A 22,525-nucleotide genomic window follows, 5' to 3' on the forward strand; every position below is an offset into this window, starting at 1 on the left:
CAGATCAGACAATGAACATGATTATGACTGTAGCAGAAATTAGAATGTGTTAGATCAACTGGGTCATCATTTAGGCATTATGGCATTGTGGTAAAAACTGTAGCTCCTTGGAATTTGAAGCTTAGCTCCAACAATTAATTACTAGTTCAGTGACCTTTTGGCAAGTTTTCTTAAGCTTTTGGAGTTTAGCATTTCATGTGCAAAATATGCATAATAATGGTACATACTTATTAGGTAACCATATAACTTATTGAGGACTACTTGACATAGTATTTAAACAGGTTACTTATAGCATTTCATTTGATTCTCACAATAATCCAATAACATAACATAATATAACATACGTTTATATATTAGATTCACCCATCCATTCTTCTTTTCAGCAAACGTTTGTTGAATATCCTTTAGGTATCAGATAATAAGTATATTAAGTAACACTTAAAAGAGCTGAGAAGTAAACTTTTCAGTGTCTCACGGTTTATAAAACCAAGAGCTGAATTCAAACACAGGCTTATTTAAATCCAAAGCCCAAACATTATCTTTCAACTATGTGAACACTCTTTCCTTTTATATAAAAGAAATAAACATCCCCTCTGCTCATGGGTTTGTCTCTCTCTCCTTGGCCATGATCTTTTATGACCAAACTTCAGAAGTGATGTGCCATAATTTCTGCCATACTATTGGTCACACAGACCGATTCTAGTAAAATGTGGTGGGAAGGGACTAGAGGAGGAAGTGGATACCATGAGCAGGTTCACTGCGGGCCATTTTGGAGTCTGGCTACAACATCATTTTTCAGAATACATCCTAGCCTCTGCTCTCTGCAATCTTCTATGATCCAAGAAAAATTGTTCTTATTTTTTCAATTCCTGAAGAATATATGCTGGACTCCATATGTAGTATTTTGCATTCACACATTTGCTTTAGTTATAATTATTTGTTAATTCATTAAACATGTTCAATACCCGCTTTTTGTGAGCACTGGCCTAGTTACTGAGGGAGGACAAGGTCCCTCTTCTCTTGAAGCTTATAGTCTATTTTGCAAAAATTGAAATAAATTAAACCAATCATCATTTCTGACAGTGATTAGACCTTTGGGGGAAAAATAGAGAGTGATGGGGAGCTGCTACTTTAGACTGTTTGGCCAAAAGAGGCTTCCCTAAGAAGGTAGCATGTAGGTGGAAATTTGAATGTTAGAAAGAATCCAGCGATGCAGGGATCTGGGAGGAATTTTTCAAGCAGAAGAAAGAAAAAGGCCGAGGACCATAAAGGGAAGGAAACCTATTGTGTTCTGAGAAACATGAAAATAAAATGTTCATTGTGTATGGAGTTTCCTGAACAACAGAAGAAAAGAAGTGGTAAGAAGGACCATATCATACGGAGGCTTAAATAATTTAGTAAGCAATTTAAAGTCGTTTTTTATTTCTCTGAGTTCATTAATCATTAATCAAACATTTATTGAGTACCTACTGTGTGCCAGCACTGTGTTATGTACTGGGAATACAAAAGCAAGCCCATATACTCATTTTGTACAAGGAAGTCATACATGCAATTGCAGTTGAGTAGGGTTAATAAATAATTTCACGAATACATGAGCTAATGAACAAACTCTACATTTAAGAGATTCTTATCATAAATTATAATGAAATGCAAGCAAATCACTTATCGTTTTAGTGTATTAAATCAACCAATACTTCTCGAGCACCTGTCTATGAGATGCAGCTATTTAAAGGGATCCTGAGAGATTCGGCAGAATGAGGGTGAGACTGAAAGAACCAATTTCAACTTTGTCAGAAACAAGTACTATGACTCAGACCAATTTCATTTATACAAAACTCCTGTCAGCTGGCACTTTCTGCCTCTTAAAGTCTAAATAAAATCTACTCACTGTTCTGTAGGAAAATCAGTGTCCAGATTCCTGCATATCCCAGTAGACAGATATTCATTCTGACCATTGCTTCCAGCTCCAGCTTTGTCTCTGCACTACCTCTTACAGTTTTCCTTCTTTTCTTCACCCTGGTTTTGACCCAAGAGTGGATGGTACTTTTAGTTCTGTCCCCCACATAAAGCACTGCTAAATATATTCACATTGTTTTTGGTTTGTATCAAAACATTTGTGGAGGTTTGGGGGAGGAAAGGTATATTGACACAAGAACACAAACCATTTTAAGTTGAATTGTCTTTTTCTGAAAGTCCTTCAGCATTCTGTAAGTTGATTTTCCTTTTGTTTCTATTTCTTCCCCCACCCCTACCACCCAACCACATCCCTGCTCATTCCTAACACAGACCACTCTGGTTCTCTCAAAAGTGTCCTGTCTCCTGATCCACCATATCCTTTGGAGCTCAAACAGCCCATTTTCTTAAATCATCCCCAAACTTCAGGCATCTACACATTATTTTTGTGGGGTCTGAAATATCCACGTACCACATACACTATTATTTATTTTTCCCAATCAAATTGCTTTGACTTTTTAGTAAGTACATTTGTTTAAAAGGACATACTTATCACCACTGTATCTAGAAAATTGGTGTCATTCATCATAAATAGAAGGAAATTTTAAAATGCAATGCACAGCAATTAAAATTTAAAAATATTTATTTGTATAACACTTAAGTGCACTGCCCATAGAACCAAATATACCTATCCTGTACATTGGTAGTATCTTTCCTGTTCACCTGTCAAGGTTACTATAAGTAGTTACAAAGATGATAGAAGTGAAAGTGCTTGGGAAAAGAATGGGGTTTTATTTAAAATAGGTGCACATTCTTGCTCTGGCTTCTGCTCTCTCTCTCTCTCTCTCTCTCTCTCTCTCTCTCTCTCTCTCTCTCTCTCTCTGTTTCTCCCTCTCTGTCTCTAAATGACAATGCATGCAAAAGTCCTTATCACTGACCCTCAATTCCCCTGAGGGCTGAGCTGGTGAAAGCTGCAAAGAAAATGCAGATTGTAGCTGTGACTCCAAAGACCTTGCTCAGAATAAAACAATTTGATAGAAACAAACAAACAACAAAAAAAAACCCCAGTATTTAGCAACAATCATGAAGTCAACTCCTTAATTCCAGTTGTGCAAGTTCTTTCAAACTGAAGTCGGTAGGATAAAAACTCTGGTAAACTCAGAGCGTAAGTGTGTGCGAGGTGTTTGAAAAAGTGCTCTCATTTCACACTCTTTGTATAAACAGGAGTAGTAACACATTTAGCCATGGGCTCAGCTCCATTACCTTGAAAACTCTACCTTTTATATTCTACATAGGTTGCAAATTTTGAAATCAAACATTCTGGTTAAACCATCACAATGAATAAAAGGGCTTATTGTGTGCTCTGTCAGAAAGGACTCTGGTTGCTGTAAATGTTCACATTAATCTCTCTTATCAAGGATCCTGGAGACTTACTTCAAGGAAATCATTCCCTTTTACTCTAATGAGCATCACAAAAGTGGGTCAAAAGGGAGTTAAGAGTGGGATTGTTCCTGAAAGGACACAGGTTCACCATATTTCCACCAAAACCAATACTCCAGCCCCCTTTGCTGATGATCTGGGACAGGAGGTAATTACAGCTGAGGCTCTGGACAAACTCCCTCAGACCTCTGGGGGGGCCAGCGATCAGTTTGGCTTTTTTGCTACAACATGCAGACTTTTGTACCAGGCTAGGACTTTCTTCCCCAAAAGGCAGGAAGACTGTTGGATAAAAAAAGAAATTCTGCTTTGCCTTCTTCTTTTCCCCTTCTCCCTTTCCTCTGCTTTTTCCCTCTCCCTCTATGGAATGACCAGAGTGGTATCCTGAAGAGCTGAAAGTGCTTCCAGAGTCAGAGCTAGGTAGGAGTCCCTTTCTGGCCATCTTCTAGCTGTGTAGCCTTGGGCAAGTTACTTAACCTTTCTGAACTTTGGTGTGTTTATTTATTATAAAATAGTGTCATAGTAGCTACATCTCAGGGTCACTGTGAAGATTAAATGTTATGATGTTTATAAAGTTCCAGTAACTGGGAAGTATGTCAGTAAATAAGAATACCCTTCCCCTGTACTAGAAACCCCTTTCACTGCAACCCTCCAAGCTCTTAACTGATGCATTCAAATGTTTAACTGAAATTTATTTAAACCCCAGTGTCCTTTGGATTAGCTACTTTGGTGTTCACGATGGAATGTATTTTCTCTGTCACTCATGGCTCCTCAGCAAAATCCTCAAATGTTTATTCTGGAGGAAAGACTACCTTGATCTCCGCCCCCCCCCACCCCACACACACAGCTGAGTCCACATCTTCCCACATGCTGCAGTGCATCCTTTAGTCACCTGAGGACTTGACCTACTCCAGATACTCCTCTTTTCGCACTTGAGCACTATTTGTATCATTCATTAATCTCAAGGAGCACAAATAGCCCTAAGAAATCTCTTTAGAGATAATTGACTAAAAAGGTACTGGCACTATCCTCCCTGTAGAACAAGAGATGGGAAAATGAGTAGGTGCCAAAAGGCACAATCCAAGACCAAGAAGAAGCAGGGCAGCCTAGGATTTTTCTGGCTACTCACACACTAGGCCAAGAGGTTACTTCTGCCTCCAGCTGGGCTGTGTAGCTTTCTGGGCAGAGAGGTTCAATGACCCTCCATGTAATAACTCCTGTCAACTTGGCGAAACATTCTCTGTAGTAAAATGAAATGTGATGTGGCACTGCTTGGAATAAAATTTGACTTTAGGCCTTTTTTTTTTCATTTATTCACTGAGCATTTGAGCTGGCCACTGGGTGAGCAGGAAAGGGAGTTCCATAAACAGACTTCAAGAAAATATGTTTTGTTACATCATCAGACTGAGATGAAAATAGAAAATGAAACCTACTTAAAAATTCTAAACAACCTCCTTTTGGTGATATGTAGGTAGATCATTAATAATACAAAGTCCCCAACATTATTATTTAGTACTTAACATCTTCTAAACATTTAAAAGACATTATATGATTATTCCTCTAAGACAGGTGCTCTTGGTAGCTTCATTTTAATTAATTAGGCCGCAAGGCTTGCGGGATCTTAGTTCCCCGACCAGGGATTGAACCCAGCCTATGGTAGTGAAAGCGTGAAGTCCTAACCACTGGACCACCAGGGAATTCCCTGTAGCTTCATTTTAAAGAAGCAAAAACTGAGATAGAGAATATTTAATCTGTCCTGTATCAACAGCTAGCACGGTGAGGTTAACATTTGAGCCTACACAGTCTGATCCTAAACCTGTGTTCTTAATCGTTCTGATCATTGGTCACAGTCTGATCATTCTGTTCTATCACTAATAACCTCGTCCGGAATTCATTAATGGGTTGTTTAATCTTTGCATGCCTACTTAAACTGCTTCTTTTCTTTCCAGAAACACTGAAGATCTGAACTCTTCAGTCCTCTCACATCCAGTCTATCCTATGCTATCAAAGTTGCATCACTCCATCCTTCACTTCTGCTTCTCTCATTTAGTTTTAACTATAGGGAATATGCAAACTTAATAAGCAAGACAGAGGACAGGTCATGCCTAAAACTTGTATCTTTTTTTTAAGTCATAGCTGACACTGTTCTTACCACCATTAATCAGACAAATGAGTCCATTTATAGAATTTCAAATCCAGTCTTACATGTATATTGTAATAGACCAATTATTTCATATTTGTTTACTTGTGTTTATTAAATGCTTTTCACTCTGAAAACCTTGATGCTGGGTTGACAGAAAAAACCTATCCTCCCCCCCGACTATTATCCTATATATTTTTTCTTAAACACCATAAGAAAATGGTTTTCAGTGGATTCATTATTCTCAGGAAACCAAGAAACGACTCACTTCTCTCCATTTATTTATGAATTTTTATAAAAATACTTTTATACCACAAAAGGAGGAATTTTAACTTGGATTGTAAATGGATTTGACACCAGAATCTCTTAAAATATCTCTTTACTTCCTGCTTGCATATTACCATTCCAAATTTATGTCCAGTATCAAGACTTAGCTATTGCCTCTTTTACAGAATTTGACAATATCACTGTGCTTTATTAGGTTATGTCATGTTATGTTACTGAGTTGTGCTAGGAAACACAGTAATATCACAAACTCTGTAACTGAGTATATCGCATCTTGAAAATGATGGTGGAAAATGAAACTGGTCTAAGTAGAGATATTTTTGTATGCCACTTAATAAAGATCTGGGAAAATTAATTACAGTACCAAGAACTTCAGCTTATTCAAAACCACCAGGAAACAGGAAATAGTAACATGAACAATTTTGGCATTCTCCATGAGTGGTCCTCTTCCAAGGGGAAAATTAATGGAGATATGAAATCAGAATTACCTTACCTTGTCTTAAGATTCAAAAAGAGTACTTTGATTGCAAAAGTTGCATATACTATATCTGGGAATTCTGCAACACTAATGCAGAACTAGAGAATTATTCTTGGTATCTTTCACCATTTCCCTTTCACTGGGCAAGAGTATCAGCTTCTCCTCCTCCAACAAGATATTTTTGCCATAGGTGAAAACAAAACATGTACCTCCAACGTGAGAACTGCATCACAAAGGTGAACACACACACATGCTCCTCGGTCTTGTTTACTCCAGCACCACATCTCAATGCTGAGACTTCTTCAGAAGGATTTGCAAAGGGGGGAAACAAAATTTGATTGGTGGAAAGCCAGAAGCAGGGTAAAAGAAATCTTAGAGCTGAAAATCAGATTTAATGTCCTCAAAGTAACACATAATTGAAGTTGCTTTTGAGGTGTGGAAAGAGAGAAAACGAGCACTGTCTCTGGTCTGAGGGCAGATCACATGGCCTGTGTCTAGGGTCAGACTCTAGTTAGAGAGGCAGTTAAGCCTTGGGTGAAGCTCTAGCTAGAGAGGCCGTTAAGCCTGGTGGTTAAGCAAATGCCCTCTAGAGAGATGATATATGGAATTGAATTTTATTTCCTTTTCTTATAAGCAGTGTGAACTAGGGCAGATGCATCAATTTCTGAGTTGGTAGTAGGAGCTGGAGGGAGGTGAACTTTTTTGCAGAGGAAAATGGGAAGATTTTGATTTCCCTTGCTCTTCAAAGAGAGGGTTGTAGTGGGAAAATTGGAGAAGAGAGAGAGAGAACAGACGTAAGCAACAGAAAGGAGGAGCAAAAGAACTTTTAAGAATCAAATACCTAATATTTGATTTTAATGTGTTTGGGTCACATCTTACTAAATCAATAAGCTTGACAACAGCGGCACAAAGTATGTTAATGGTGGTGCTTCAAGTGTGAGAGTGAGTGTGTGTGTGTGTGTGTGTGTGTGTTGAGGGGGTATATCTATGTATGAAGGTCAAGATAAGGGGCTAAGTTCCTTGTTTGCAGGGACACAAGAGTGGAGGTAAATCAAGAACCACATCTGAAGGGAAAAAAAAACAAGGATTCAGAGGAGTAAGGATATTAGAAAGGGAGCTATTTCTAACACCTAGCAATACAGCACTCCCCACCCCAACCCAGCAATCTGCAGAACCCTGTGGAAAGGCATTGAGCTTTCGTGCTTGTTTGTTTGAAAATGGAACGGGAGTTTATGCCATTTTATATGCTGTAAGTGGCAGGGAGACCTCAGTCAACATCTGGAAAGCAGAATAACCTGGTGTTTGAGAATGTGAGCCCTGGAACCAGACTATCTCCTTTTCAGTTCTGTCTTGATGAATAGAAACCGTACGGTCTTCAGTAAGTTGCTAATCCTATTTGAACCTCAGTATCCTCCTCTGTGAAATGAATGTGACGTTGGTACCTATATTCCAGGATCATCATGAAGATTCAATGAAACTGTTTCACTGAGTGTCTGGCACTTAGTAGTTATTCTTGATATATTAAAGAAAGAAAGAAAAATAAAGAAGATTTAAAACCCTAAAACAAAATAATTCATGCACAGCAAATAGAGAAAGATCCAATTAATAGTATTATTTTTACTTTGGCCAACTCAACTACACTATGTCCTGCTTGAAGCATGGACCTTTTCCTGGTGAATATTTTTTCCTATCCCTATCTTTTCAGGTGCTGTTCTCTTGGTCGGGATCAATAAACTCTGGGTACCCACAGCCTTCCTCCGAGTTTATGAGAGTTGGCAAACCACTAGCCTCCTTCTGTGACAGGGGCTGGCACCGCCAAGCACATCCTCTGATTGTGATCCTCAGGCCTTGGCAGCGAATACACAGTTTTCTCGCTTTAATTGGGCTGAGATTCATTCCTACAAGTGGCAGCTGCAAAGATGTATTCTCTTTACAATTAGGCGTTGCAATACTTAGCATTGCTTGGACTTAATTTTAAATACATTTTGGTGGCCCTTTTCCCTCCACTGCACCTTGGTTGCTCCAGGAGAGAGCAAATGGCCCAGTAATTATTTAAAGCTCATTTTATGAGCCATTCTCAGGCACTTCCTGCTGGCCTTTGGAACAGAGCCTTGTTTGTGAATGCATTTTTGCTTATGCTCCTGCCAAATGCTTCCTCCAAAACCAGCAATAAAACCACAGGATCCAATAAGCCCTGGTCATCAGAATGGCTTAATGAGAGCAACCTCGACAACTGGGGTCTTTAATAGCAACCAGCACGGCAGGACTTGTACCTTGGGCACAAGGACATCCTGGGCAGGTCACCTTTCTGGTTTATGGGAATTTCTCCAAATATTATAGAATTTGAGACTCAGGGAACGACTCATACTAAGCTATTTTTCTCTTAAGCAAAAAATGGATAGGACAAAAATAGGAAAAGGTGGTTCTCTCTGGCCTCTCCTTAAAGAAGAATAAATCTGGAGTTTTTAAAGGTCTTACAGAGCAAAGAAAATTTCACTGAATGCATGTATGGCTACCTTCAGTGAACCTTGCTTCAAAATAATCTGAATTATGTTTCTGGTTAGCAGAAAGGTACTTGAAATACAGGTTGGATACTTAAAACAGATCTTGTTCAAAGTACATTCACATGAAATGGTACTTAAATTCACTTAATTTAGATAAAGCAAAACTAGATCATGTCTATGATCTGTGTGCTATTAAACAGTTTTAAAATCTGAATTATTAATTAAAACCTGTGAACTAGTATTATTTTCAAATGACTGTGTTTTGATTGCTAACAGAGCTTGGGTGACTTTTGAAAGAGGTTGATTTCCTTTCATGTCAGCTAATAGAAACCGCATTGTAATCATAAGGCATGGAGAAATTATGTTACAAGTGGATACTATTTAAGTGGAAGTGAACACAGAATATATTAAAGTACCCATAGTCTTATCAACAGTGTGTTATAATGGCTTCTGATTAACACTGAAAACATGATTGATGTTACTGTGAGCGTGGAACACTGACAATGTGACACAGGGAATTTATTCGAAAGCTTGTTAATTTCATACACTCATTCAATTTCTCACTACTCCTTTGTGACAGTTTTTGTTTTCATGACCATTAAAATGTCATGACAATTTAATGGGAACTTTCAATGATAATAGTAAGGAAAAAACCCCCTTAAAATCCTCACCTGTTATTACTGCTCAAAATAGAAACAATCAATATATTGATTTTTGGTTTTAAATTCAGTTTGTTAGCCTGATTCTTAATGAGTCACATGTAAAATGATGCAAACCCAAGTCAGGGCAATAATTCACATCAATGGTACCAACATATGTAGGCTGATTTAGTCTTTCTATGGCCAAAGAAGAAAGAGGGAATATTTGTTTAAAAATCCTCTAGAAGAAATGTAATGTACAAGGCACTCTAGATCCTAATCAGATGTAACGCTAATGACTGCTGAAGAGGAAGGGGAAGAGATTTAGGTGGGAAGAAGCCGAGTCCATCTTGGGCAAATATTTTCATTATTAAAAGTAGAGCATATATAAGAGTTATTAAACTTATAATACTCCTGCCCCCCAAAATACCTCAAACAAGATAGAAATTTACCAATATCTAATATAATAATGCAAAGTAGGTGGTCAAGATCAGCTGTGCTTCTGCTCCATGCAGTCACTCAAGCACCCAGGCTAGTGGTCTTTTACCTTCAATATTTTCATGTCATTGGCCATCTAGATGGTAGTGATATTGGGTGGGTAGGTGGAGAACATTAAATTTTTTGGATATTTCCTCTCAAACGTAATAGGTGTAAGTTTCACAATATGTGAGAAGTTTCTGCTTACTCTATTTGCTGCAAAGATGTTTGGGAAATGTATCTTTTGGTTAGAAAAGTGTAGTATTTGTTCTACAAATCCATTACTATGGAAGAAGGGAGAGTAGATTTTGGTAGACAACTAGCAGTCTGTACCTCATGACACATCGCGATGTGTATATTTTATACACACACACACACACACACACACACGTTTTTTAATTGGCCTTCTACTTTTCCTTTTAGTAAGCACAATAAGGGCAAGGTACAAGTCTGCTTTATTTACCAATATATCTTCTGCCCTTCAATACCCTTCCTATCTTTTAGTAGGGGTTTAATACAAAATTTTTAAATCACTGAATGACTGATTGAATGAATGAATGAATAAAAGGGATTTTACAGGTGAAGAAACTAAGGTTCAGACATTAGCCTTTCCTGGAGGCTGGGTGACCATTTCTAGGAATGTTGAACGATTTCCAGCTCAGATGGATAGGTTATCAAGATAGCTAGTAAGCTGTCTTCCAGCACTGAATATCTATGATTCTTTGGTGTTGTAAGAAATTACAACACTTCATAAAAGACCGTGAAGCTGCTTTGTGAAGGAGCAGATCAACAGAAATTAGAAAATATACCTTTCTTCTCATTGGTTCAATCACATAAAACTCTGTCCCTCACAACATTCCATGCTAATTTCTCACAGACTTCATCCCCACATCAAAACGGTTACCATTAAGCTTAGATGCTAGAAGACTGCAGCACATTTGCCACATACCTTTTTTAAATCACACCTTCCTTGGCAAGGAAAAGTAAATATGTGCTGGGTTTAAAAGATTTCCTATCGGGCTACAGGCTGCCTGGGAGAATAAAAGTAAACAAAAAGTGAGTTTTGTTAACAAATGTCTTTATCATATACTCTGTTTAACTGCATTAAAATAAAAGAAGGAAAGACGAAATTCTGAGAAATATAACCAGGGTACAGCAATTGACCATCAACTAAAACTTCTGGTCAGACAAGTGTGAGTGTTCATTACTGTTAACAATAATTTTTTCTTCTAAAAATTTTTCTCGGCAAAATAACGAGTTCTAAACTTGCTTTTCTTTGTTTTTCAAGATATTGAAGACTTTGAAACCAAAACAAGAAGCACAGTGTCCGTCCGAGAAGGTCAAGGTGTGGTGCTTCTCTGTGGTCCACCGCCACACTTTGGAGGTATGGTGGAGCTATTTTGAGGCACACAATTCAGGCGGCCACTCAGGGAATAAAATAGGCACTTCAGTTCTTAGAGCCAATGGTAGACCTTCATCAAATTTAAGGGACCAGGAAGGTTCAGACTCAGCTTGCTGCATCCCAACAATCCTAATCCAAATCTTTTCTTTTAAAAATATTTATTCAATCAGCCACTCAACAGATATGCCCTTAAGGAGACGCAGGATGGCTCTGTACACACGTGTGAGAAATGGGACTTTGCAGTGAAACAACCACAGCTGTTAATCTGCTGCCTGTCATCCTGCATGACAAATGGCAATTTGTTTAACCTTTTTAGGCTTAGTTTCCTCACCTGTAAAGTGGAGACACTAATACCTATATTATAGTACTGTTGTGAATGTTAAATGAATGTAAATCAACTAGTTTAATGGCTAGTGTTTTATTTAAAAAAGAAAGCTAAGATTGTAATTTTATTTTTATTATCGGGCTCTATGGAGAAGTGAATGCCAACACTCATTCTGGCGACCTCATCTTAAGTATTGGAAGAGGAAAGTTACCCCCTAATTGGAAGCAAATGTTGGATGGCTCTGAATTACAATATCTCCTAGCAATGGTGAAAATCAAGCAATAAATGCCACTCTTTACTTTGGAAGAATCTGGATTAGCCAGTGAATTAACCTGTTGTCAGGGATCTAAACCGCCCACTGATCTGCAAGCCCTTGGGGCTGCATTTTCTCAAATTCTGTACGGTTTGGTACAATTTGGTAGATTCTCAACCAACTGTGATCCTGGAGGATTCAGTGTAAAAATATCCATAAAGTCATTTCATTTAGTACAATCCGATATCATACTGACTATATTGTAGCTAGCTTAATAACAATAGCAAGTGCTTACATAGTACACACCTAAATACTTTACATGTATTAACTTTTTAACTCTGTACAACAACTACTACTCGAGGGAGATACTATAATGATTATTATTTTACAGATGAGAACACTAAGGTACAGAGAGGTTAAGTACTTGGTCCAATGTCATGCAGCTGGTAGGCAGTGAAGCCAAGCTTCAAATCCAGGCAAACTGGGTCCCAGACCCTGGGCAGCTCTTTACCACCACTGCCTCTGTTATAGTTGATCTCCACTTTGGAATGGGAGGAGTTTTGGAAACACATAGACAAATATTTAAAAATAAAATGAAAGCAACTTTTCTTCTAATATTAAACCAAATCTTTTTCATGATCCTTTAAAAAGTTGAAAATATTTTTACCATTACTTTCATTTTTATACAACCTTGTGAAATGCTGACATAAAAAGAAAGAAAAAAAAAAGAACTGGAAGTTAACAATACTTTTATTCAATATTGTTACAGACTGGTATGTCACTATGCTCACCTGAAATATTAGGGAAGAGTTACAAAACTTTCAATGCTGAGATAAAATAAGAGCACACAAAAATGTGATGATTTTTTTGATGTTTTTTAATAATAGGAAAATTATTTTCCAGTACCATAATCTAAGATGACAAGACATGCAAATCATGTTCGTTTGTGCTGTCAGTCTGTGTCATTTTATACTCTGAGATTGGTCAAAGAGACTTGACAGAATCGAAGAATATTTTTACATTTGTTTACTCTAAATAACAATAACAGACATGCAGAATACTTCTAAATGAGTGTCATATATTTTAAAAAGGCCATCAACTAGGAGAAGCTTTCCCTTGTCACCTTGCCACCTACCAATGAAGAAGTATATGTTGATCTTTTAAAGTGTATAAGTCCTTCATTATAACAGTGTCTTTCTGCTTAATGCCATAAGACTAAATAACAGATATACAAAACCTGCCTTAAATTAAGATCGTCATAACTGAATAATGCATCCCTGTTGCATGCAAATTATGACAAACTTGCCTGATAACAAATTCGATTATGTAATATGAAATATTTTAGCAGGATTCCAAAGGTATTTGTCAATATTGACTTCATCTAGGTATTACAAGAATTTTCTTCCTGAGAGTCATGGCTTCCTCATCTCTACAAAGGAAGGAATGCTGGAATACTGTTCTTTTGTCCTTTATTGCTCTCTCAGAACAAAACTGAGGGGAATATTAACAGATACCTTTTGCTCCAATTATACAAATAGTCATTCATTCATTAAAGTATTAATAAAGTAATTAATTCATTAAATTAATGCAATAAAGTATTAATAACAGTAATAAGAGCTACCAGTTGTTGAACTGTTACCGTCAGCAAGCACTATAAGACCTTCCATTTATTTTCTCATTCCCACTATTCCAATATTTTTTTAATTTTTATTTTATTTTATTTATTTAACATCTTTATTGGAGTATAATTGCTTTACAATGGTGTGTTAGTTTCTGCTTTATACCAAAGTGAATCAGCTACACATATACGTTAATAATAATAATTTTAAAATGAGGAAATTGAGACTCAGACTAAGTAAATCGGTTTTCAGTTAGTAAATAAAGGCAAGATTCCAACCCAGGACTTTCTGACTTCAAAAAATGCCTACAGATAGAAGACTCTATAGTTAATTCTTAAACCTCAAGTTGTTTATTAGTTTCAAGAATCTTATACCTTCAGGTCTGCTAAGAGCCCTGAGAGTGTCTTTAACTGGTTCATTAAAACAATTCTTTATTCTTCTTTTTCCTGCCTCACCTTCTTGTGAAGGTGAATTGTACCAGGAAAGACCTCAAGAAAGAAGAGAAATATATTCATCAGATAACCTTTAAATTGGATTAATGGACAGCTGGTTTAAAGTGGGCTGACTCTAGAGACAGACATGGTCTATCTTTGTCTGTCTTTGTAATTTGTCCTTAGATTTCGTGTATATCTATGATCAGTGTCATAACCAGATGACTTCTTTTCTGGAGAGCCTGAGGAAGAACCCACTTCTAAGCTCATTCAGGCAATTGCCTGAATTCAGCTCCGTACGTTGTAGGTCTGAGGTCCCTGTTTCCTTTTCGGCCAGCTGTCAAGAGCACTCTCATCTTCTAGAAGCTGCCCACACTTCTTGCCACATGCCTCTCCGTTTTCAGAACCTCCTTTGCATCAGTTCCCTCTAATACTTCAAAGCTCTCTAGCCAAGAAGCATCCCATCCCAGGAAGGGCTCACCTGAACAGGTCAGCTCCACTAAAGATAAAGTCACTTTTTCCAAGTCAACTGTGCCATCTAATCTAACGTAATCATGAAAGTGACATCTCACCATATTCATTAATCTCATCATACTCAGATGGTGGGCAGGGGTCAATGGCAGCTATTTTAGAATTTTGTCAACCATAATACACTTTCCAAAAATTTTGCCTTCATTTATTTCCATCTCTCTAAAGGCTCCATATTTACTTGCACACTTGGCAGTCACAAAAACATACCTTCGAAATATACTAATTTCGGCAGATGAGGTTAGCAGGGCAGGATAGAGCAAATGTTGGCATGGCCAAATTACTTTTATATCTGGTGTGTGAAAAGCAAAGATACACTGTAGATATCAATAAAGCTTCTCATAAAGAAAAGTGCTACAGATTCCATAGCGATAGAAGACCATTAGGGCTGAAATTTTTACATCATTTTTTGGACAATTTGGTTATGTTGCCTTTCTCTATGTACCTGGTCAGCAGCAGTGAATCCCTCAAGTTGCTCAGTAACAAGGGAGAAATCATATTAAACGTTATATTATCAGAACATCCTGAATTCTTTGTGCTTTCTCTCTAGTGTATTCACAAAAAAACTTGCAAATTCTTTTCTTAACAAGGCCTATCAAATACATTTCAGTGTGTTTTATAACATTAAAAAAAAACAAAAAACACCTACAGGAGAGTAGGAAAAATTATCAACTAGGCTGAATCCTATAAATTTACCCAGAAAAGAATAGCTCCAGGAACAAAACAAAAGAAAAAATGTGTGTAAACAGATTTCCCACAGAAATGATTGGTCACAACTCAATGAAATAGAGTAACTGGCATAAACCAAACTGAACAGGTGCTGTTATATGGACATCCTTTCTTTCAAAAAACCAAAGGAGATCTGAATCCAGAGTAGGCATTCTTGTGGATGCTTCCTACACAATTTTTAGGGCAACCACAACTGCAGATGTGCTACTCATCTAGGAAGGGGCGATTTATAGATAAAGGTTATTCTAGGAGAAACGTACCCACAGTGGAAAAGAAAAGCAACCTAGGCAATAATGCCAGAACACAAAACCGGCACATTCTGCTGTACCCCTTAGAAATGTGAGATTTGTAAACAAAACAGTAACCATTCCCTATACTCTGAGGAGAGAAGTTTATTTTCTTCCTTAATCCTACTTCCAAACTAGAGATAAGCTCCATGAATGTGACTGAATCCATGCTGGCAGAAGCAGGCTCATCCCTCCTTTCCATCCTCCTAAAAAATATATAACTCCAAAATATTTCAGAGAAATGTAAGTTGTACTGAAGATTTGGTGGAAAGAACACATCGGACTGAAACATTTCATTTCCCATTAGACCTCACTTCTTCTCCTAACCTCTATTGGTCGTCCATGACTTCCCTTATCTTGACACAATATCTAACAGTTCCTTCCATTATCTATTATAGTTTTTATCCTTAATTTGTACAACTGTCTCAGAAAAATACAATTCTCCTACTTAGCTTCTTGGTGCTTGGCAGAACTAAAATTTGGAGAGTCAGCTAAATAAAACCCTTTTCTTTCCTCCACTATGTCTCTGGAGGGTTCTAAGGTCATTCCTCTAAACACAGGTTCATGTGAGGGAAAGAACCAATAGAACATTTATTTTACTAATTCATGTGGGGGAGGGGTCACAGCCTTGAGGTGGACTTTGAACTGTTATTCAGAGAGGTCGCTGCACCTTGAGTTCTCACTCACCTCAAGAGTGAGCTTTTGTTAAGAGCCTCAGTCACTTGTAACAATGATTTTGCATAAGTCATCTGCAAAAGGACTAAAAGCAGAGTTTCCTCTAAATTTTTGAAATGAACGTAAAACACTTGAAGCCAAAGCTATTGGATGAATATGAAAATAAGCAGTCAATAGATCTTCATGAGTACAGTGAATGAGCCTGGCCTCACGTGAAATTTTGTTTAAAAATGACAGTGTAGAAATGATACATGTTGTCTAAAACAATTAAAATCACCTTCATTGGGAAATAATAGTTCCACCATATTGAAAGTAAAGCACATTCTTTCCCTTTATTGTCTGGATATAAAACTCAATCCTGGGCTCATAAATATCGTAGGTTTAAAATTTGTTTTAGAGGAAATGTTCCATTCTCTCCTCAGATACAACTTTTAGGTTTGTAGAACAATTGAATTTATGCCAGTACTTTGGAGAATCTATGTCTGTAGTAGAAAGATAGCACTATTGTTTGAGCCCAGCGTTTGTATTTGAGTCAATAAAAATGTTGACAATTCAACTTAAATTGACAATCGTTCCCAGCAAGGCTCAAAATTGTGTTAGAGAATAAAGAGGATAACTATTGAGAAAACGTGCTAAACTTTCATATCTCCTTCTTCCCAATTAGTTTGTTTTTTTTTCCTGTTTCTGGAGTAAATTACACTGGTGTTGTCTTAGTGGGTAGGCCAAATTGGCAGTGACAATATTACTTTTGAATGTTGCTTGAATGTGTAAAATATTTAGGCAGATAGGCCCAACAGCTGCTCGTTAGCATAATATTAATAATAATGATGATAACCATCATTATTGACCTTCTATTATATATTCACTCAGCAAATATTTATTGTGTACTTACTAAGTGCCACTCATTTTACTGAGTTTTAGGGATATGGTGGAGAACAAAGCAACAAAGTCCTTCACTCCATGAATCTTAACCGTAAACAAATATAATAAAAAATATAAGTATGGCAGATGGTGATAAAAGCTAGGGAGAAAAATAAAGGGGATATGGAATGATGGGTGTGGCTGTTGTCTACTCAGAGGTCAAAGAAGGCTTCATTGACATTTGCGAAGAGAACTAAAGGAGTGAGTGAGACACTGAGAAAAGGCAGTTTGGGGAGTAGGAGCAGCATGTGCAACGGACCTGTGGTAGGACTGTGTCTGGCATGTTGGAAGAATAGTAGTGAGGCCCATGTGGATGACGAAGGGTGAGCAAACAGGAGAGTGGATGAGGGTGGAAGCACTACTTTCAAGATATTTTACAGCCTTTGGAGTTTCCTGTGAGTGAGATTAGAACGCATTGCATGATAGTGAGCAGAAGAAAGACATGCTTTCTCTTTCAGTTTTAATAGTTTTTTCTGGAGAACAGACCATCAAGGGGCAACAATATAAGCAGTTAAAAGGTGATTACAGTGATTCAGGTTAGAGTTAATGGTGGCTTAAACCAGGATGATAGCAGTGGACAGGTGGATAAGTTGCCATATTCAGGATATATTTAGAGGGTATAGCTGAAATAACTTCCTGAAAGATTAAATGTAGATTGTAAGAAAAAGAGGGGAGTAAAAGATAACTCCAAGGTCTTTAGGCAGAGCAGCTGGAAGAATGCAGTTCCACATACAGGGATGAGGCCAATAAAGGGGGAGCAGGTTTTGGGATGGGGGAAATCAGGAATTTATTACAAGACACGTTAATTTTCAAATATCTAACTTCAGAGGGAAAACTTCAAGTACACAACTGAATTGATGTATCTAGGAAGAAAGGTTTGAAGAACCAAATTTGGAAGTTATCATATGTAAATAGTATTTAACACCATATGATTGGAAAGATAATGAGTGCCGACTATACACTGGGCGTTCAGCTCAGCATCTGGCATACCTCGACTCAGGTAACACTTTCAAGAAAAATTTCTCCAATTTACAAATTGAGTAACTGTGTTAAAGAGGTTACTGTTAACTTGGCCAAGATCATGTCTCTGGAGTTCAAGGGATCCTATCTAAATACCACTGCATCTATTCTACTGCCTAATTTTGTCAGGCATAACCTGGCCACAGCAGACACTTAATAATTACTGCATAAAGTATACAAAGAGATAGCAAGTGTTCTGAACTCTATTGGAGAATATGTAAACACCATCCAGAGAGGTGGATTAGTATACAGTATGAGTATAAAATGAGTATATATATATATAAAGTATATATATATATATATAAAATGAGTATAAAATGAGTATACAGTATGAGTATAAAATGAGTATATATATATATAAAGTATATATATATATATAAAATGAGTATAAAATTAGTATACAGTATGAGAACCAGAAAGATTATGGCTCTCCCACTGCATGTAGGACCAAAAATCCAGTTTATTCTTCTAGGTCCCTTGCTGCACACCCCCTCTCTCCACATTCAGAATCTCATTCATTCCCAGGAAGAATGTTTTCCTTACTTTTCAGCACATTGAACGGAACTCATGTTACAGCCTGTTACCATCTGAATAGCCCAGGGTTTTTCAATATCAGTACTACTGACAATTTAGGATGAGATAATTCTGTGTTATAGGGTTTGTCCTGTGCATTGTTAACATGTTTAGCAGCATCTTTGGCCTGTACCCACTTGATGCCAGTAGTACCCCCTCTCCCAATTGTGAGTATGAAAAATGGCTCTAGACATTGACAAATATCCCCAGGTGGGCAAAATCGCCCTTGGTTGAGAAGCACTCGTTTAGTCCATCTCTTACATTCACTCTATTAAGTTCACCCTTGAGGATGGAAATTGAAGAGGAAAGAGGAAGTCTAATCCTTGTGTATTATCCCCCATGACTTGCCCAGGCTTCCTTAGAATTGGAGGATTCCCTGAAGTTTATTCAGAAGCTGGCTAGGTTTTAATTCCTTCTTCAGAAAGGATTTGCCAGTACAGATGCTGTCCTAGAATTCATTGGAACCTAGGAATCATAGGAACTCTGAGGGCCTTTACTTAGTGATTGTCTGTAGGCCACAAAGGCAGCGATCTCCATGATTCCAAACAGGACGTGCTGTAAATCAAAAGGTATTGAATAAAATCTAGGTGGTCAAGAAGTAATTATGGAACAAATGCGAGCTCAAATAGGAGTGATTATAAAGGTGTTGGGGCAGTTTTCTGGCTTGCATCATAAACTTGCTCAGCACCAATATCAGTGACCTCAACCCAGAATAGGAATTATTCTTCTTGGATTAGGTCTTTACCACTGAGCTGGCATAACCATGATTTACCACCTAAGAGCCAGTCACATTTTACCCTGTAGCACTACACAATGTTTGCAGTAAATTATACGCATACTGGAATATTCCAAAAAAGGATTTAGCCACTAAATCTGAGCACTCTGCTTCAAATTCTGTTTTCTACTCATTTATTTTCTGCCTCAAGAAACATGCTACCAATTTTGAGATCCTTTCTACAGGGCCAACAGAAGTTCTCAGTGTCAGTGTTTATTTTTACTGGTCTCTTTCACATGAGATGCTTCCCCTCTAATAAAAATTACATCCCATATAATGGGTATACTTGCATATAACTATTGTGTTTGTATTTTACATATCACAGTACAAGATATAGGGCTGTAAAAGATGTTATAACATATTCATGCTCTGGGGAAAACAGGATTTGTTGTATGCTTGACAGAGCAGTAGATAGTCTTTAATTGCTTACTACAGATCTTCCATTTCTAATAATAGTTGTAGAGGATGGTGTCAATGTGAAACTACAGACAATGGTTCAGGGAGGACCTATTATCATTCAGTTCTAGTGTTCCTGCTGAATCATCATAGGGAGAATACATCACAATCATCAATAACAGATAAATGCCATAGATGGTGGAGAAAATATTTAAAAATTCAATGGTTTCAACTTAAGTGGCTCATGAATTATACATTTAATTAAGAAAAGCCAAATGGGAAGGATTTTAAGCTTCTAATCTGCAAGGTATTTTTCTTCTTTCCCCATTAAAAAAATATACAAATTAAGCATGGCAGTGGCTGATAATGGAACAAAATAGATAAAAGCCCCCACTGCAGGCTGGCTGCTTGGATGAACTGGAAGAGTCAGCCTATGGGGAGAAGGGAGCAGGGCAGGATGAAAAATAACAGTGACAGGAAGGGCTTGCAGCTTTACATCTTCACCAGTTCACAGAGGGGCACAAAAGACACCTGGATTCTAGTCTCAGAGCTACTGCAATCTTCCTCTCTGCTTATTTGCCTGTAAAATGAGGAGGTTGGGCTGGAAGAAATCTCAGGTCCCTCCCATCCCAGACATTCCATGAATCTATGAACTGATGTACATCCTTTTCTCCAGCCTCCTACACACCACCCAAAGGCAAATATACAAGGTGACCACTGTTCTATCAAATCCTTCCTAGTGTGATCACGCAGAGGACACTGAGATTTACCATTAATAGCAGTTATTTTCAAAGCAGACTTTGCCCAGTGTCAGCACCCCGTGGGAATTTGTTAGCAATGCAAATTCTCTGGCTCCACCCCAGACATACTGAATGAGAAACTCAGAGAGGGGAGCCCAGCAGCTGGCATTTTACCAAGTCCTCCAGGTGATTCTGATGCTCACAGAAGTTTTAAAATCTCTTCTCTAGAGAGGACTTTTTGGAGAGAAGGATTACTTATTACAGGTTTTGCAAATGTGTTCTATTCCCTGCTAATAGTAGCTATAAGTACACTGGAGTAATTTAGAATAGCGGGTTAATCATTTATTCTACATCATTCTGAGGAAACTGAATCCAGGACAGGCAGTACTGATATGGGAGGGAATGCATGGTGAGGAACAATTGTCCTAGATGTGAGTAGGTTCAGGTACGCAGGGAGCTGGGGTTTTGGAAGTCTGAAGGCAAGGAAGAATAGCCAGGAAGAGCATACTGACATAGAAAAAGAGGATCAGTTGTAGATACACAGAAAAGAAGAAAGGTGGTATTAGGGAAAGAACAAAAGGGTTTGACATTAGAAGGATGTAGGTTCAAGTTCTACCCCTTTCTACATGTTAACAGTATGATTTTGGGAAATTACTTTTATACCCCTAGCTCTAGTACCCTCCCCTATATATATGACAGGCATATTAGCGATAGCCAAGTAGCCTCACAAAACGAATTGTGGGAATGATGAAACAGGTATGAAATAAAAGTCCTTCTTAGCTTTTTTAAAAAAAATTATTCCTTAGGTAATCCTCCTTATTTCTGAACCACATTCTTTGAGCAGCTTCTAAATATTCCACAATTGAAGAAGGATACACCACATGTAGGAACAGATCGAAAAGTTTTAGCAGCTAAGGTAAAAATGAATTCAGCAAGGGAGAGATGAAAATTACAGTCTCTGGCCCCAAGATTATAGGGTAAAGAATACAAAGATTTATTGGACACTAGCGGCAATCTGTAATTTCTGTAAAGTGAAAGGGGTTACCTTGGATTTCGGAGAGCTAGAGCTTATTTTTCTCCCCACAGAGGTATTGATGAAAGATCCCTAAGCTGAACACAGCCCTGGGAATTTGCTCAAAATTTGTCTTTATTCCATAGAAGGTTCGAAAGATGAGGAGTCACTGACAACAGGGAGATCTGAATTACATTTTTTCCTCCTCTTTACACTGAAGAAAATTTTGCTATCTAGATGGCTCTCCAGTTTCAGACAAAACCCTTTGAGCATCTCTTTAGTAAAGACAAAGCAACAGGCTCAGAAGTGAGACAGCAAAGGACATCAGTAAAGAAACTCAGAAGCAAGAGACCATATGAAATGATAGAAGGCTCCAGTAGGGACTTGAAAAAGAAAACAAAGATTCAATACCCGGAAACAGGACAAGAATGTCAAAGTATATTTTAAAAAATAAAAAGCGACTTGTATTTATGCATAGTTTTTCTAAAAGCATAGAGTATTAGAAAAGTCGAAGCAATGTTGAGGGTGGAGTAGACCATTCATAGAAACACAGGTTTAACCTCCCAACCACTGCAAAAATTAATCTTTTTTGCAATACCTCAAGCAATGCTCATCCATTCTCGGCTTGGTCACCTCTCATGATAGAAAACTTGTTATCTCATATATCTTCTGCTGGTATAGCTCTAAAGTTTGGACTGGTCTTCACTGTATCTTAATACAGTCAAACAGCATTCTGTAACCTTCAACAGCCACAAGTTCTACTTTTGCCTTCTGGATATCAATGGAGAGGGCTTCATTTCGCCCTTTATGAACACGACAGCAATTCGACCTATGAAGGCAGTTCAATTATTCTTCCCATTTTCCCCCTCAAGGGTCAATATCTAAGTTCTTATCACTTCCTTTGGTGTCCTAACTTCTGGCCTTTGC

The 22,525-nt window shown here is 37.7% G+C and overlaps 1 protein-coding gene across 6 annotated transcripts in view; it reads left to right on the top strand.

Moving 5' to 3' along the window:
• Nucleotides 1-22,525, top strand: part of CNTN6 (contactin 6) — a 293,875-nt gene that overhangs the window by 173,998 nt on the left and 97,352 nt on the right. For all 6 annotated transcript variants that reach the window (XM_029243101.1, XM_029243104.1, XM_029243100.1 and 3 more), the window contains one exon: nucleotides 11,201-11,296. In XM_029243101.1, the coding sequence (XP_029098934.1) occupies nucleotides 11,201-11,296 (96 nt within the window). The remainder of the gene's footprint in view (nucleotides 1-11,200; nucleotides 11,297-22,525) is intronic.

This window comes from Monodon monoceros, unplaced genomic scaffold (genome assembly GCF_005190385.1).
Source record: "Monodon monoceros isolate NGI ecotype Baffin Bay Population unplaced genomic scaffold, NGI_Narwhal_1 Super_Scaffold_3, whole genome shotgun sequence".
Taxonomy (NCBI): Eukaryota; Metazoa; Chordata; class Mammalia; order Artiodactyla; family Monodontidae; genus Monodon; species Monodon monoceros.